This window comes from Podarcis tiliguerta (assembly GCF_965153285.1).
Source record: "Podarcis tiliguerta genome assembly, chromosome: 12".
Classification (NCBI taxonomy): Eukaryota; Metazoa; Chordata; class Lepidosauria; order Squamata; family Lacertidae; genus Podarcis; species Podarcis tiliguerta.
This window is the reverse complement of record NC_139545.1, coordinates 38,584,007-38,602,540: the sequence shown is the minus strand read 5'-3', so window position 1 is coordinate 38,602,540 and position 18,534 is coordinate 38,584,007. Positions and strand designations below refer to the sequence as shown.

Genomic DNA, 18,534 nt, shown 5'->3' with positions numbered 1-18,534 from the left:
TGAGGATTATTCTGAAATCATCCTTCTAATGTCAGACGTAGAGTATGAAAGCAGCTGCAGTCAGCTGACAGCTTGTGGTTCTGTTCCGATGCATGTGGGGAAGGGGTGCATGGATTTTAAATGCATAATGAAACCCTTGTTTCGTCATCTGGAAGCAGGGATGGTAGCAGCTCAGGGGAGATGAAAGACCGTTATGTTGCTCTAGTAGAAGGGATGCCTTGTAGCACAACCAGAGGGCTCCGTTTGCAGCAGAAAAGATGCACTGAAGCAACACAGCACAACTGTATTTTCTTTTTCTGGAAGGCTAGGGAATAAATGCAAGAAGCAGGTAAAAGCCTGAGACAGACATGCTCACAAGGAGGCTGAAGTTATTGTTTATGCTCCACTGCCCTTTACCTCTCTTGGTATCTTCCAGAGAAATCGGTGTAGATGTATTTTTAGCTTGCTGTGTATCCCGCTTCAACATGACCACATAATTCTGTCTTTACACCCATAAGCAGCTTTTACTATGTTTTCCTGTTTTCTGCCAGCTGCAGTTTTCAAAGGATGTCACAGCACTGGTAAGAAATGTACTGTAGCCATTTCTCTGATTTTTGTAAGGCATGTGTTTCTTGGTAGATCTGCAAGATGCTGGACTGTTAAAGCCTGCAAGTTGCTGAAAGCAAGCTAGATCTGCTGGTTAGCTGAATCTCAGTTGTAATATTGATTCTGTTACCTTTTAATGTGTGCCTGTGTTTCTGTTAGTTATTTGGTTTATTTCTTGCCAGTTTGCTTTTAATATTTCGTTTGCACTTAACTAATGCTGTCAGTGATATTTATTGCAGCCGTGTGTTTTAAGTACCTCGCCCTTCTCATCCTCAGCACTTTGCTCTTAGTCTAATGTTTATAGCTGCATTTGGGCTTTTACAACCTGTCTAATGCTAAGGCAGGGCATGTTGATTTGGCTGAATGGAGCATGTTATGATTTAAGCAGGAAACGCTGTAATATGATACCACACCTAAGCTGTGTTAAAAAAAATGTTCAGGAAAGATTTGTGCATTGGCAAGCTGTGTGCTGTCAGCTCTTTTAATTTCATATTGCCACTAAAGGAAGTGATGGCAAAGTCTAAAATAATAGCATTTGTATGTTCCGGGCAGATCTTGCATCGTTAGTTGTACGATGGTTTCAGAAATGTCTTGATGCAAGGGAAACATGCAATATGTAAAGCAAATGGTTTCCTTAGGAGTCAGGTTCTTAAAATGCAAGGTAAGATGGAAATTGTGAAGCACCTAAAGAATATATGGCTTGTGATAGTCTGCATTCCACTCTAAGGAAGTGCATATAAATAGCTGCCTGAGCATGTATGTTGGTGGTGTATTTGGGTTAAAAAATGGCACTGCTGTGAGTAGTATGGAATTCATGGAATAAGTAACATGTAAGATTATTTGGAAGGAGGGTGGGCGTTGGCTGCCAACAAAGACATTGCCACTGTCTACTCCCATTAGATATAGTAATTGTACCTTTTAGAAAAGCAATCTGTATTGAATGCAATAGTATTTACATAGGCTATATGTTTTCTCTATGTGGCAAAGAGCTGCACATTTTCTGAGGCTAACAGAATTCCTTATTTAACCTGTCGATTGCTGCATAATTTTAGCTTCTAGCATAAAAAAAGATCAAAAGGAGGAATTTGTGAAGCTGGGTTTGAGGATGTGTATGAACAGAAATACTTAGTTTGGGTTTATGCTTACAAATCTCTGTGTTCTCTTAATCAGCTGCCATTAGTTGCTGGGATTTGCTGTTTGACTTATATAAAACATGCTTAATACTTTGTGGAGACTTTCCTTTGTATATTTTCATACCCAGGGAGTAATAACAAAGGCATTTGACACTTCTTGTTCTTTGAACAGTTACCTGTAGCAAAGAGCTGTTTCATATGAGAGGTCCTTGCCCTTCAAGGGATTTAGCTGTCTACTGGATTCATCTCCCTGTAACATGGTGATGATTTCACATTCACATTTTTAGTAATTTCATTTCTTTTTGAATCCTCTTTGTATAGGCATATTCCCAAGATGCCTACCTGAAAGGCAATGAAGCTTACAGTGGTAATGCCCGCAACATACCTGAACCACCACCAATATGTTATCCTCGGTTAGCATCTCCACCTTCTGTCAAGGCACAAGATAGTGAGAAAGCACCTCCTGACTCTTCACTTGGTAAGCAGCCGGCTAGTAGACCTGTACGGACATCAGCACAACCAGAAAAGGCCTACAGAATGGAAATACAAGTGCCTCCATCCCCAACAGATATTGCAAAATCTAACACAGCTGTCTGTGTTTGCAACAACGAGACTGTAAGAACTGTTGTTGTGCCTTCCGAGAAGGCTGTAGACTTGTCATCCTGTAGAATAAATCATACTGGTCCATCACATCGGATAGAGGAAGTAAGATATGGTCTTAAGGAACAAACCACTATAAAAACAAAAGCACGAACCACATCACCACCTTCTCCAATGCCCACTGCCATTGTACTTCCTCAGACGCCACTCACAAGGCCAATAGATCCCAATGGAATAGCTAGCAAGTCTGGAAGCTATGGAGGGCATCCAGAAGGGATCTCAAATACTAGATCTCCTACTCAAAGTGCAGGTTCTCCCTCTGTCACTACCAATCACTACACTTCTCCCAATGCCCACCAAACCATAGACTGGAAAAATTACAAAACCTACAAAGAGTACATTGATAATAGACGTTTGCACATGTATGGCTGCAGAACCATACAGGAAAGGTTAGATAGTTTAAGAGCAGCATCTCAGAACACAACAGATTATAATCAAGTGGTACCAAATCGCAGTGTTTCACAGGTACGACGCAGAAGCACCTCTCATGATAGGGTCCCACAGTCCATTCAGATACGGCAAAGGAGTGTGTCCCAGGAAAGACTTGAAGATCCTATATTGTTGAAGGAGTGGCCAAGGAGTGCCTCTCAAGATGCTCTAACTTCACCATCTATCAGCCCCCGGAATCACAGGACACAGTCTTGGGACTATTTAGGAAAGCAGGGTGAAACATTAGAAAATTTTCACACTGAGAATCTTGTTGCAGATTCAAACAGAGACAGAAAAAAGACTAACAAGTGGACTGGCTTTACTGAGCAAGATGATCGGCGAGGTATTTATGAGAGACCCCGGCAGCATGCATTTCACTTGTCTCTTCGAGGCTCAAATTTTTCTGTGGCTCCGGGTGCTTATGGCTCAGATGGTAGACGAATAAACAGCAGAGCCTTAGGGTCAACCCCACAGTTCCAGAAGGCTCCACCTGATGTAAAATCACAGCAGCCTGCCAGAGATTTGCCAACCTCTGGTGGAACTTCAAAGCCTACAACCGTTTTTCAGGAAAGATCATCTCACTCAATAGCTAGAAGCACAAGAAGCAACTCATTGAAGACTTCTGTACCCTATGCAGCAAAACCGTCGCTTTCCCTTAATCAGAGCCTGGATAGTGTTACTACCGCAGACCAAAGAGAACTAAACCATGTGTACAACAGTGGTTTGTTGAATCAACAATCAAGGATACAAGCAAAAAGTGTGCCAGGCCACAAAACAGAAATAGACACGAGTACTCTGTCCCCTACTACCTGTTTAGCTTCTGCCAAATTTGTCCCACAGATGAGTGAGCATTTAACTACCTCTGTTAACTTGGATGTCTCTATTAGACAGAAGGTTCAAGAGTTTGAAAAGGAAAATATAAAAGAATCTGAGAGCCATCCAAGGGATGTTGTAGATGAGGATACAGAAGCAGTTGTCTTGCGAGAAAAGTCTCCTTCTGGCCATCAGACACCACAGCCTTTGCGGCATCAGTCCTACATCTTAGCGGTAAATGATCAAGAGCCAGCCCCGGAGACTACTTGTTGGTTGCCCAATGATGCACGTCGAGAGGTCCATATAAAAATAATAGAAGAAAGGAAAGCTTCCAGCGCCAGCACACCTGGTGATTCCTTGGCATGCATTCCATTCATAGGTGAGCTAAACCATTGGTTTTCATCTCTCTGCTTCTAATACATGGCTTTGGATCTGCCACTTGGTTTTATTATTTTATATTTTTTAAATTATTATGCATCATTCTGGTTAATTTATTTGAGTTTCATAATTTTTGCAGGTATAATCTAGAAAATACAATGTTCAGCTCCAGTATTTCTAGGCCCATTTCACAGGTACATGTGTGGGAGCTGTTTTCCAGTGTGACTACAGTGTATGTATGATTATTGCAACTACTTGACTGGGGAAAGATTTTCTCCTGATTGGCACTGCCCCTCCTAGGGATGTGAGCAACCTGTTCCATTAGACCTTTTCCTGGTTCTGGTATCCACAGACACATCACAGTTGTATGCAGAAATGCCATGGGGAAACTGCTCCCATGCAACTTGGTGTAAGTGATGGGGTCTTAATCCCACTGATGTTAACAGAACATAAACATGCTTAATTTTCTGTTTTGCATCTAATATGTATTTACCTATAAAAACAGTAACAGGCATTTTTGTGACATGATAAATGCTTAAGAAGTTAATATTTAATTTAAAAAGTTTTGCTATACACCCTCACTGCTACAAGTGATTTTAAAGGTTTATTCTGCAATAATGTGAATGAATCTGTATTGCCATGTGTGGCTCTTACTTATTTAGCTCAGTCATTGCCGTCAATCTTTTGCAAAGCTTTGTAAAACAGAAACAATTGAATTTGTATATGTGCACATATCTTTAAAACCCTAGAGTAAATATATAAGGTAATTTGTAAGGAGAAAAAGCAGAAATGGGAAAGCCAGACAGTATATTAAGAACATAGAGGTCAAGAAGATATTGAAGAATTGTGGTGTGGGAGTAGTGTGCTTGTCGGTTTGCAGCCTTGGAAGCAAGGAAAAGAAGATTGTGCTTGTTATGTAATAAAAGAGGCCCCCATGGAGGAACTGGCAAGTGAAGGTCATAGCAATATGCTGAATAAATTTGAAAGTGGGATTGGTAGGGGTGGGGGCGAAGTACAAGTTGTTGTTGTTACGCACTTGATATATTGTTAACATTAATCAGGCTTTCAGATGCTTACATATGTGCTTTCTGAGGCTGTGGTTGTGACAGTTATACTTTAACTCAAGTTGTAAGTTGGTTTCCTAAGAATATCTCAATGCACAGGTGTGCTGCAGCATAGGCGCACAGAGAGCTGGCAGTAGCTGCTGATACATGTGAAGGTCAGTTAAGTCATGACATTGCTGGAGAGATTAAGAAGAGCAAAGTAGATGGCAATAATTTATATTAGGGCTGCAGTATTGAATCTATTGATTGGTTAACCTTTCAGTTGTTTAAACAGCTGCCCTAATTAACATTCTTATTCTATTTAATGCAGATGTTTGTAAAACAGCAGATGCTAATTAGTCTTAAGAGTCATCTCCCCTTCTTTCACATACAAAGCAGGGAATGCCTCTTCTAAGATAATGTCTTATATGATATTCATGCATTGTCTAATAATGCAGTAAGTATACTTATGGCTTCAGAATTATTGGTTTTCCTCACATACATATTTATGAACATTTTTGGGGGGTGATAACAAGCTAAGACCTAAGTCAGTTGATCTCAGTAGGTCTGCCTATGACTTAACACTAGTTATAACCCATTTTATAAATTAATAGTAAAATATTTTTAACTTTACTTTAATCACAGTGCAATACCAGGGCAAGGTATAATAGTATGAATTAAAACCAGTCGTAAAGTAAAACCAGTCGTAAAGTGAAACCAACTACCCCACCCAACAAAGGCCTGGTAAAAATAGATGGGTTTTCAATTTAATCAATAAATGAATTCACTTAAACTCACATTGCTAATTGACTAACAGTTCTTTAATTGGTTGACAGACATAATTCATATGCTGTTCTGCCACTGAAGTTCATGGGAGCAATTTTGTCTAAAATACTCAAGTTTCATTGTCAGGTTTTAGTTGCCGCACAGCACCCATGTCCAGCAAGCAGCAGTGAGGGAAATTGTGCAATTTCCCAAATAGACTTAGATATAATGTTTTGTATAATGTTTTGGACCTACTTGTGGTATATTAATGGCACGAAAGAGGGAACAACCTATCAAAATGGCAAGAGCTTCCTAGCCTGCATTACACAGAGGTCATTCTTTCTTGTGGTAGGTGAATAGGTAAGTGGACATTTTCAGATCAGACATAATTTATTTGTTTTTACTGGGAAGGCTTGCCCCATGAACCTTCTAGATATTTTTGGACTCCAGATTGCATTGGCCCAACCAGCATGGCCCAATGGTCAGGGACGATGGGAGTTGTGGTCCAGCAATATATGAGGGTGACATGTTAGCCATCCCTGCTTAAGACTGTAGGAGAGGTTATACTGAAAACAGTAGATGGCTGGAATAGCAGTGTGCAGGCATTCAGCTGCTAGATGGCCAATTCCACCCAGTGCATGCTTTCCCCTCAGAGGCAGTAGCCTCTTACTAACATCTATCCCCTCCTCACCAGGTGCACCTTATGTCAGCATTATAGATTTCTGCAAAATCTTAGATATGCAAAGAATTAAATATACAGTAAAGACACAGTACTACATGTCACTGCTGACCTGATTGCTACTACTAACCCAAACCCTTTTAAGACCTTGCTGTGATGTATTTTATTTTTAGGAGGCCTTAATGATTTTTTAAAAAAAACCTATTTAAAGAATTTTAATAGTTTTCTATAAGTGCTAGTTTAACTTGGCCTATTTAGTTTGGTTTGGATCCAGGGAGCTACTTAGATGTGCCAAGCCCTTAGACATCCTCAATGGGATTTTAAAACAAGTTTTCCTTTGAAAAGTAGTTCCCATGCCATAAACTGCTTTTGAGCTTTAGTTGTGATTTGTTTTGTGGCACTGGGGGTAGAGGTAGGCAGGCATATAAATTTAAGAAAGAGAAGCCCAAAGACTCAGGAGTGCATGGAATAAGGAATATGGTTCATTGAATCACAGTCACTTAGTATATAATTAAGACTATCACCTAATTAGGGACGTGGGTGGCACTGTGGGTTAAACCACAGAGCCTAGGACTTGCCAATCAGAAGGTTGGCGGTTCGAATCCCTGCGACGGGGTGAGCTCCCGTTGCTCGGTCCCTGCTCCTGCCCACCTAGCAGTTCGAAACCACGTCAAAGTGCAAGTAGATAAATAGGTATCGCTCCGGCGGGAAGGTAAACGGCATTTCCGTGCGCTGCTCTGGTTCACCAGAAGCGGCTTAGTCCTGCTGGCCACATGACCCGGAAGCTGTACGCCGGCTCCCTCGGCCAATAAAGCGAGATGAGCGCTGCAAGCCCAGAGTTGGTCACAAATGGACCTAATGGTCAGGGGTCCCTTTACCTTTGTTGTTGTTTAGTCATTTAGTCGTGTCCGACTCTTTGTGACCCCATGGACCAGAGCACGCCAGACCCTTCTATCTTCCACTGCCTCTCGCAGTTTGGTCAAACCTTTACCTTTACTATCACCTAATTAAATAAATCACAGTTGTTTTAATTGATTATTATTTTTATGTTTATTAAATTTACATACCACCTTTTATACACAAGAATACATAGCAGAATAACAAGCAAAACAATAATGCCCCATCTACATATGTATGTACATAAGAAAAAGCAATAGTTCTAAAGAGAAAAAAGTTTATTTTCTTTGTTGTGAGGTGATGCATGAATGGTCACTTCCCATTCTCTCAGATAGAGGAGAAAGTGTAGAAGATGGTGCTTGCCATCTGCAGTTTTCATAAGATAAGCACCATTAAAGAATCTCATTTAAAACATCTGCTGACCCAAATATTTTAATTGATTCATTTGTCCAATGGATTGACTAAATGTTGCAGCCAAACTAATAAGAATACGAATAGCAGCTTCTGCATGTACAAAACAATTTGTAAAAATGAACTCAGTAGTGGTTACAGTGCAACAAACAAATTTTGATTGATTAAAAAGTTACAAAATTAGTCCTGATAAATTTCTCAGCACATTTAATTAAAAAAGGTAAAAATCTTTCAGAATTACAGATTCTGTACTGAAAGTGAGAGAAGGTCTCTTGCCTAAGCCTACCCCATCATGGCAGATGTGATAATTTGATTCAGGCATTCTGTCATTGCATCTCAGCTCAGCTTTTAAACCACTGTTCTGCTGTTAATGTGTGTGTGTGTGTGTGTCTTACTAGGGATTTCTGAAAAGATGTCAACAACATATTTAAATGGCTAGTAAGCCAAAAGACAAACCATAGTTTTACCACAAAGTTGTGGCCTCTAAGGGGGAAAATGCAATCCCTGTAGCTGAGAAGTAAAATAAGAAATAAGGACTGAAAGATTTAATGTTCTCTTCAAGAGGACCACTAGTCTAACTAGTACAGTGGTACCTCGGGTTAAGTACTTAATTCGTTCCGGAGGTCCATTCTTAACCTGAAACTGTTCTTAACCTGAAGCACCACTTTAGCTAATGGGGCCTCCCGCTGCCACTGTGCCGCTGGAGCAGGATTTCTGTTCTCATCCTGAAGCAAAGTTCTTAACCCGAGGTACTATTTCTGGGTTAGCGGAGTCTGTAACCTGAAGCGTATGTAACCTGAAGCATATGTAACCCGAGGTACCACTGTATGCCCTTTGGAAAGGTGGCAGCAGCTTGGCATCGTGGTTTCATCGTACAAATGTGAATCTCTTTTACTTCCAATTAGTAATATCACTGCAGATCCAAATTGGGGAAACAACTTGACTCCTTTATCAGGCAAACTGCAAACTTCATTTAGATTTTGGGTTTGGCTCGTAATGGGTTAAACAAATGTTAAAGAGTTCTGTTGGCAGCACCATTCTCTTTTCTTTCCCTAAAAATCTAGTGACTGGTTGTAGGCACTCCCATCAGATCCTCACATCATCCTTGGTGCAAGGATTCATGGGGAGAAGTAGTTCCCATGGATTTTTAAAATATTCCAAGAACAGCTGCAGGAAAAATTCCTGATATCATATAGCATCTCTGGGAAGCAAGGTTTTGAAATTTGGGTGGCTGAAGTTTTTAGCCCAGAAGAAACCCCAAAGTGGCTTTGGGGTGAGAGATCAGCAGGGGTTGCTCATTGCCCTCCCTTTAAGTCCAAATCCAACTGGAACTCTAGAGTGCCTTAGAATCAGGTGGTAAACACAGCTTGCCCCTTCCATACGAGACATGTCTCCATGATGTCATCAGCGCTGAAGGGTCTGAAGATGCAAATTTGCCATGTACCCATTGCAAGTGAAGAAGTACTGAGGAGTATTGACGCCATGTGCTAATAGACACAGTTTATGAAACAATACATTTCAATAAAACCATTCCAATAACCCATAAACAAACCCAGTAGAAAAGTAACAAAAGCTTCAGCCGCAAGAACGTTCCATCCAATAGGCCATCAATCAGCTTGCCATAATCTGTCAAATGCCTGGTATGTTGATTTTTAATGGAATTGGCTTGTGCCCAAGATTCTTCTCTCCTCCTTTTTAATATGATGAAAATAGTACTTGAATCAGTTTTAGTTGGCTACCATTTTTAGACTTTTCAGCTGCTTATAACCCCTAAAAGCTCCTGCTAATTTTAAAGCAATGATTTCTAATATCAGTAACAACTTTTTGATACAGACTTTGCTTCTTGCACTTTCAGCAAGAATATTTTCAAATACAATATGATCCTGCTATATTAAAAAGGGTTCAATAATAATAAAAGAAATGTTCAAAGTTTGAGTGTAAACTAATTCCCATGAATCATTCACATTTCTGTGATGTTTAATAATGAATATAAGGTTGCATTTCTGAACATACTTACTTTGGAGTAACTCCCGTTCAGTTCAGCTAAACTGACTTCCAAGTAAACAGGTATTGATTGGGCCTGCTGTTGTTATTGTTGGCTGTTAGCATCCATCTGTCTTGGGTGACAGCGGAGTGTCTCTCCGGTGTGAGATAAAAAATATCTCATATTGCTGAACCAGGTTTCATTCATTTATCTATATTAAATTCCTCCTGAATGAACTGTAAGATGCCAGTGGTATTGTGAGACTTTGTGGTTGATTGTAACACTGAATCACAGTTGTCCATGCATTGGTAACCTCAAGGTTGGATTAATGCAGTGTGCTCTTTGTGGGGCTACCCTTGAGGCTGCATCTAATACTGAGTATGATGGACAGGCTGCCTATGGTAGCCGACAGTCATCAGCATATAACACATGATTTGCCGGCTTTGCATTGCCTGCCTGCTATTGGGCCAAGTTACAGGTTTTGATACTAACATATAAGACCCTATACAACTTGAGACCAAGTTACTTGAGAGACTGCCATACCACTTACAGTGGTATGATCTTATGGCCATTTCTTACATTACCCCTGACTGATGCTTTCACCTTGGGAGGTTTTTAAGCAGAGGATGGTCATCTGTCATGTATGATTTAGTTGAGATTCCTGCATTGCTGGGGGTTGGACTAGATGACCCTTGGGATCCCTTCAAACTCTACAATTCCATGATTCTGTATTCAAAGGTTGTAGCAATGTCTTCATGTTCAAAATTATACAGTCTAGGCTCATAGGGCTCAAAAATTCTGACACCCCCTCCCCTTTCAAATTCAGGATTCTGTGCCATATTGCAAACTGCTTTGAAAACTCCTTAAAGTGACATGAATGGTTTGTCAATACTGTATGAATGGCTGCTATTCATGAACCTGCAGATCAAAGGCCCTTGGGTGTTCAGAACTAGTTGCACAGTTCTTTGGATCCTGGCCATAATGTTGAACTCTAAAACACATAACTGGCAGGAAGTTCACATTGGCATTTGGTGCTCTACAGAGTTGAGGCTTAGCTATGAATGGATGTTAAACTGAAGGCAGTAGTCTGAAAGATTATTACTCCACAATATATGAAAGTTTGTTTTTGATGTTTGTGTCTTTGCTTTGTTGATATCGCTGCATTCTGTCTGAAATAGCTGGTTGCTGCTGTGTATGATGTAGCTTACTGGCATATTACTCAAGTACCAAAGCGAAATTGATTCTGGCATCCTATTTTACTGCATTAAGATACATCAAGCAAAATTTAGTGTGATTCAATTAGAAGACTATGCCTAGGCAAATTTGTCATTTTTACTATTAGGCAGTTTTGAGGATTCCATGAATATAACAGAAGCATACTTATCTTTCTAAACTGTATTCTGATTTCAATTCCTCTATTGTGACTTGACATCCTTCACACTACCTTACAGACTGGCCACAGTGAAGCTCTTTGCAGGAGTCGTGCTATGTACATCCTGAACAAATGGGCAGTGTTTTCTGTCAAGATTGTGCAAATCAGCTGACTGCACCATATGCTGTCCTGCCTGACAGTGCAAATGGATGATTTTGTGAACACTGTTAATCTTTTCCTTCCTATTAAAAAGTAGAGGGGAGAGGTTGTGTGTGTGTGGTTTTACAATTGTCTGACTAGTAACAGCATGTGAAAAAATGCATTGAAGTTGTTTATAGGAAGTTGGCTCAGTGTAAAATGAATGCTTGATATTTTAATAGCATGACATTTATTCAAGCTTGACATAACCGCTCCAAATTCTTCAGGGATTCACAAGCTCTTTTTTGTAGGATAAATGTCATGTACAGTACTCTGGGAAATCATGTTGTTTCTTAGACACACATTACCTTAATTCTTGGGTACGAGAGGAAATGGTTTTTACTCTGGTTGGAGTTTGAGACACCCAAACAACTGCAAATACAGCTCTTCCATATGCTTTTTTTTTTTTAAAGAGCAGCTAATGAGGAGAATGTTTTTACTTGGATAATAATAAAATTATTATTTTTATCAGATGTCAAGGAAATAAACAACTATTTTAACTTTTGGAAGACATGTGAAGGCAGCCCTGTATAGGGAAGTTAATAATTTATGTCTACTTGTGTTTTTAATACTTTGTTGGGAGCCGCTCAGAGTGGCTGGGACAACGAGATAGGCAGATTATTATTATTATTATTATTATTATTAGGAGTAGTATGGATGTATGCTACAATGCATCTTGTTTTCAAGACCTGCTTTTAAGAATTATTCAGAAATAAAATCATTGTTAATAAGTGACAGAATGCAAGCTAATTATTCAGCTTCTTTTAAAGTGTCTAGTTTTCTAATCATTAGGAAGAATATTCATATTTAGCTGTGAAGTGTTTATGTGTGTTTAGTCTGGATTGTCACGCCTTGCTCCCATCTATAAGCTCTTGCTGCAATGTCTCAGTGTTTTAAAGGGGGAGATGTCAGAGAATTAGCTAAGTCCTTCTATTCTTGAAAATGTTGTCATTATTATTTTGAAGAAGTCTGTGTGCTTGTATGTGCATGTACTACCAAACTTGGATGCTACAGGCACTGCCTCCTTAAAGCAGAGCCATCAATTACGCTTTGAAAACACAATGCAGTACGTGCTGATGTGTTCATTCAAAGAAAAGAATAAACCTCTGTTTGTGAAGGCTTGCATATTTCAATGGGCCTTTCAGAAGCACAGCGTATTAAAATGCATAGCACCTAGAATCAATACATATTAATGATCAGAGTGCAACATGCTCATGCTCTGGATTGCTGTACAGTTTTGTCCTGTACATTGAAAGTTTAGGAAAACTGCTTATCCTGTTATTTCTAGGATTTCATAGATCAGGCTTAATATTATCTTCTAGAAGACGTGCCTGGTCTGCATCTTTGCAAATCTGGGAATCTCAAGATCTTTAGGCTTTCTTGACTGTTGCAGGATGACTCTTGTGGCACTAGAAACTACGAGGTGCTGGATATGTACAGATTGTGATAACTTATATCAGCAATTACTGGAAGTGATAATTGGTATGTAGCAGTAGCAACTTTTGACATACTAAAACTTGCACTGTGAATCTGAACTGATTATTATAACAGGATCATTGGGTGTGCTTGTGCTAGTGCATATGTGCTAGTGGCATAGGCTTTCTGCGAAAATAACAAAAATTTCCCTTCTTTGCCTGGAGATTAATTATAATGTGTGTTTTGATTATTTATCCATAACTTTCAAGTAGTTTGTTTTGCTTATTTCTAGCTTATTTTAATTGAAGTCTCACTTAAATGACAGCAGTCAGACACTTGATAGATTTTTTTTTAAAAAAAGATTTGTTTTATTGACAAATGTATATGTAGTTAGATTTATATACAATCTTGTGAAAAAAGTATTTCATGAAGAAACTGAACACTGCAATAGTACATTTTTTTCCAGATTAACATGTCTTCTTTTTTCCAGCCGTGTTATAAATGTCACAATCTTATCTTTGCTTTTCATTCAATTCTCTCATTAATAATGTGAATTAGATTGTATGTATTCTTTAATTAATTTGTCCCCACATGAATTTGTTTTTTCCTCTTCAAAAGTGCAGCAAACTATTTTTAATCATTTTTCTTCTGGAATGGCATTGGAATGTCTGTGCCACAGAGGTGTTGTGTTGGTGTGTCTAGTAAGGGCACAGGGGCACCATACCACACCTCATTATCCCAGGTTGGGCCAATTAATTGGCACTTTTTTAGTAATTTGCTGTGTATTGCCTTGTAGATGAGCCAGCTAGTCCCAGTACTGACCATGATATCGCCCACATTCCGGCTTCTGCTGTTATTTCAGCATCTGCCTCACGCGCTCCCACCATTGCTACAGTTCCTCCTAGCCCTACCTCTCTTGTCCCTTTTCGGCGCCAACTATCCCACGACCATGGTAAGTCACAGCTGTCAAGGCTTCTTTAGCTAATCCATTGATGAAATGTGGCGGTGGTGTTTGTTTGTTTTTTAAATAAATGGATATGCACTTGTTTTGACTGCAGAATCAATCAGGACTAGTGTTCTGGATGGTCAGTTCCCTGCAAAAAGTGAAAGGTCCAAATCTTATGATGAAGGACTGGATGACTATCGAGAAGGAAAAATGTAAGCCCTGAATGAAAATATCTTAAGTACATCTGTGAATATATGCTATATCCAAGTGTGCATTCAGATATGTTGACACTAATATCTACTCTCCATCTATAGGTCCATAAAGCATGTATCTAGCTTAAAGGGAATTAAGGTCAGTAACTCTTTATTCAAGATAATTGTTATCAGCTGTGAACATTGTTATCAGCTGTGAAAATAAGAGTACCCAGTGATGGTGGTGCATGTTTAAACATTATGGTGAACAAAAGTATGTGAGGATATAGGCTTTATTAATGGAATTGCTTTACTACATTGAATTTTTGGATACTGATACCTTGTAGAGACCTTCTGTTGGGGGCAGAGCCATTACATTGCATGCATAAAGTATTTAGGTTTCATCACCGTTATTGCAAGTTATAAGAATCAGGTGGTAGTTGATGGAAAACTCTTTTGTCTTCCTGTAACTCTGGAGACAGATGTACCAGATGAATAAATATTCTGACCTAAGTATGAAGCAATTTCATATGTTCCTATATATCTGGATGATAAGTGGCCCACAGTATCCAAATCATGTGTGCAGCCAGCTTAAGCACTGCAGCCGCCTATATGTATGATACAAGTGAGCTAGGATTGGTGTAGGCTAGGGCATGGGTAGGCAAACTAAGGTCTGCGGGCCGGATCAGGCCCAATTGCCTTCTGGATCCGGCCCGCGGACGGTCCAGGAATCATCATGTGGATCGCCAGTGCGCACGTTCTTTCCCCCTCCCTCCCTCCTCCTGGCTTCTCCCCACCCTGCTTTGAGGAGGAAGGGGGCTGGGCTTTGTTGGTGTCAGCAGCAGCAGCGCTCGAGCGGCTGCCATTTTAAGCAGCCCCTCTCCGGAGCCCTTTCACGCACCGCTCATCATCCCACCGCCAGCCCCTGCCGCTTGCAAGACGCAGGTAAGCAGCCACTGGGGCTCGTGGTGCTTTTGCATCATTCCCCCCGCCCCCCAAAAAAATATAGTCCGGCCCCCCCACAAGGTCTGAGGGACAGTGGACTGGCCCTCTACTGAAAAGGTTTGCTGACCTCCGGTCTAGGGACACAGTGGGGCTCTTTAGTGACTGGTTATGCTTTGTCCTCATCTGTCCCTCTTGAAGAAAGGCAAAATGGGGGCATGCAGAGACTAGCAGCAACAAGCTGCTGAATAATTGTACTGCTCAGCTGATGTTAGCTGCACCTGTCCCTGCTTTCTCCTTGCATCCATCTTCCTGCCCCAAAAAGAAAGAAGAGGTATTGCTCCAAGTGAGTACAGAGGTGGTTGATCATACCATGTTTCTTTAATTACAAAATTGATGCAGTATGGTGTTTTCTTTAGGCCCCAGACAGCCAAACATCTTCAGAAAACTCAGGGTCCAGAAAAGCTTCTTCTTCAGAGGTCATCGGTGATGTCTCCAAGGAAGGATGCCTTCATTTTCGACAGCTAGGCACAGAGAAGGGAAAGGTACTGCTTTCCCCTAACATACAGCTAATAGTAAATACAAATTGTGTAGCTCATTATTTAGATGCCTTCTTGTCCATATGGTTTTTTTTACTAGAAACTACTCATGTGTTTGCAAGTTTTTCATTGCAAGCCGAAAGGGCTAGATACTTGTTTGCTTTTCTTTCAGCAGCTCTTGAAACATTCCCAGCAGCTATCAGGATGTATTTGAGACTGTATTTCCAAATATGATTGAAGCATGCAGACTTGATACACTTGCAGCAGTGTTCTGTTTCTCTGGCAATTAGAGTGAACCTAGGGAACATTAATGAAATTAGGGGAATCCTTTTGCATGTCAGGTTCTCTATGCTCTATAGTAAGAACAAATTGCTGATTCTCCAGGCTGCCAGCAGTGCTGAATTAGCCAGAAAGAGTTTAAGCCCGGAAATGAAATGTATGGAAGTGGTGCCAGTAAAAGTACTGCTTGTATGTTTTGCACTCCTTCATACGTCTGCAAGGAAACTGTCAACTGTCATGTTTGGCTGGGGGAGTATTTAAGCAGCAGCCAGTCAGTGAATCTGTCAGAAAATAGTGTGGTTGCATAAATGTCTACTTACTTATTTTTGCACATGTTATAGTATTCTGTACAACAGGGGTACCCAAACTTTGGTCTGTGGACCACCAGTGGTCTGTGAGTTTCATTCAGGTGGTCCACCACATGTCAACATTAAATAATCATATTGATTTTTATTCACATTTTAATGGTTTTTAAATTCTTATAGTAGATTTTATTGTATTACCATTAAAGTTCTATGACATTTGAATTGTAATCCAATAAAATACAGTATAAGAAATAAAAGAACCATTAAAAATATGATTAAAATCATACAGCATCTAGCGCAGCACAGTACAATTTCTAAAAGGGCAAAAAAATCATTAAGTGGTTTGCCAAGACCCTCAGCAATTTTCAAGTGGTCGGGGGGTAGGAAGTTTGGGAATCACTGCTGTATAACATTAGTCATTTGTTTTAGAATAGCTTTTCAAAAGTTAATGCCTAGGAGGCTAGTCAGAGGTTGCTTCTTCTTCTCTTCTCTCTCCTACTGTTGAATTTGGATCTAAAGTTCTTCAGACTAAGGACTCGTTGTTGTTTTCTGTAAAGCATCTTGTCTGTCCATTTTACTGTATTCAATAATAATGCTGGTTCATATTTTCCAGAGAGTTAGTGGGAGCATCCGGCCGTGGAAGCAGATGCATGTGGTCCTGAAAGGTTGCTCTTTATTCTTGTACAAGGATAAAAAAGATCAAACTCTGTCCTCTGAGGAGGTGCAGCCCATCAGCATCAATGCTTGTTTGATAGACATTTCGTACAGCGATACAAAAAGGAAGCATGTATTTCGACTCACCACGTCAGATTGTGAATACCTGTTTCAAGCTGAAGACAGAGATGACATGTTAGCATGGATTAAGGCTATACAAGAAAATGGCAACTTAAATGATGAGGTGGTGTGCTTGTTAAGTCTTTATTTCTCCCCTCTGATGTCTGTTATATACTTTGTCAAAGGGCACACAACTAGTCCCAATGAATATGGTGACATTCTACTGAACTGAAAGAAGCTGGTGTTTACTGAAGTATAATTTAAGTTTGACGGCATGTATAGGTTTCTTCATCTTAATGCTATGCACTTTCTCTTTCAATGATGGGCAGTAGCCCAACTGTTTTGCATGTAGCTGAATTGAATATATTATTATTTATTACTTTTTAGGTTTGTATACCGCCTTTCATCTGAATATCCCAGGGTGACAAATACAACTGCATTATGAAACAAATACAACTGCATTATGAAAAGCAGCTTAACTAGTTTTATTAGTGGTTAGTAGGTAGACTAACAATGATTATTATTTTAATAATCATTGTTAGTCTACTATTATTTTAATCCCCTATGGAGAACAGTCCTATTATTTAAATAATTAAGTGTTAACACACTGTAAACTCAGTATAGAAATACCAAGGGGGAAAAATTGAATCAGTCAGTAAGAGAAATAGGGGTACAGGGATGGAGATCTGTGTCCATCTGGATGTTTGTTGGGCTACATCATTGGCATTGCTGTCTGTTGACAATGCTGTCTGGGACTGATGGAGTCCATCAACATACGGAGCGCCACATGTTCCTTGTCCTTGACTTACAGATAAGTGTCAGGGTCAGAGTCTTAGTTAGAATATTTTGAAAGAGCAAGTAGAGAAAACTATTGAACTTTCTTTTTTAACTACTACTGAAAATTTGCATGTTATTCAAGTAAGATAACTGTCTTAAGGAAAAAGTTCTGTGCACATTTATCAGGGAGTAAGCACAATGAGACTTACTTTTGAGTGAAATTGCATAGAGTTGTGCTGTGTGGTTCCTAACTCGGCCAAGAAGCTCTGGGTAACTTTGGGCCAGTCAACACCTCTCAGCCTACCTTGCCTCACAAAGTTGTTGTGAGGATAATATGGAGAGTGTATGATGTATTCCTCCACCTTGAAATCCTTTGAGGAAAGGTGGGATATAAATAAATAAGCTGTAGTAAACTGTTTTGTTTGACCTCTTTAACAACAACATCATCTGCCAAGGGCAGTGGTTAAAATTATTTAACTTCTTTAGACTGGTTAAAAAGTAGGCTCAGTTACTTTTACTGAAGCTTAGCTAATTGTTAATTAGAACTGCTTTTTCGGTTGTACCTAAACTGCTTTTACAGTGCAAGTCTATGAATATCTACTCAGAAGTAAGTCCCACTGAATTCAGTGATACTTACTCCAAGATATGTATGTATAGATTGCAGTTTTTTTATGAATTTTTGCTAATTAGTGCTTTTCCTTCCTGTTCTTATTAATCATTTTCGGTGTATGTAACTTCTAATGGTGAATGATTAAATCATAGATGGTCTGAATTTCCATTTAATGATGTAATGTTCCATATGAAGTACCCTGTTGCTATGAAACCCAAATTTAATTGGCTATCACCCACACCTTCTGCACATCTGAAAATCCCATCCAATACTGAGGTTTAAATATTTTAAAATTGTTGCAGAGATCAGGGCGCAGAGTCCTAACATAACTTCTCTCGGACTTTGTACATTTACCTGTAAGTAATTCCCATTAAACTTAACTAGGCTTTACTTCTGAGTAGACTTGTA

General features: G+C 39.6%; 1 protein-coding gene across 9 annotated transcripts in view; it reads left to right on the top strand.

The window, feature by feature from the left end:
* Positions 1–18,534, top strand: part of ARHGAP21 (Rho GTPase activating protein 21) — a 105,250-nt gene that overhangs the window by 73,864 nt on the left and 12,852 nt on the right. For 4 of the 9 annotated variants that reach the window (XM_083405991.1, XM_083405988.1, XM_083405990.1 and 1 more), the window contains 7 exons: positions 531–560; positions 2,040–3,999; positions 13,560–13,715; positions 13,822–13,921; positions 14,024–14,060; positions 15,262–15,387; positions 16,579–16,863. In XM_083405991.1, the coding sequence (XP_083262117.1) occupies positions 531–560; positions 2,040–3,999; positions 13,560–13,715; positions 13,822–13,921; positions 14,024–14,060; positions 15,262–15,387; positions 16,579–16,863 (2,694 nt within the window). The remainder of the gene's footprint in view (positions 1–530; positions 561–2,039; positions 4,000–13,559; positions 13,716–13,821; positions 13,922–14,023; positions 14,061–15,261; positions 15,388–16,578; positions 16,864–18,534) is intronic. The other 5 variants (XM_083405992.1, XM_083405989.1, XM_083405993.1 and 2 more) reach the window with 3 other exon arrangements.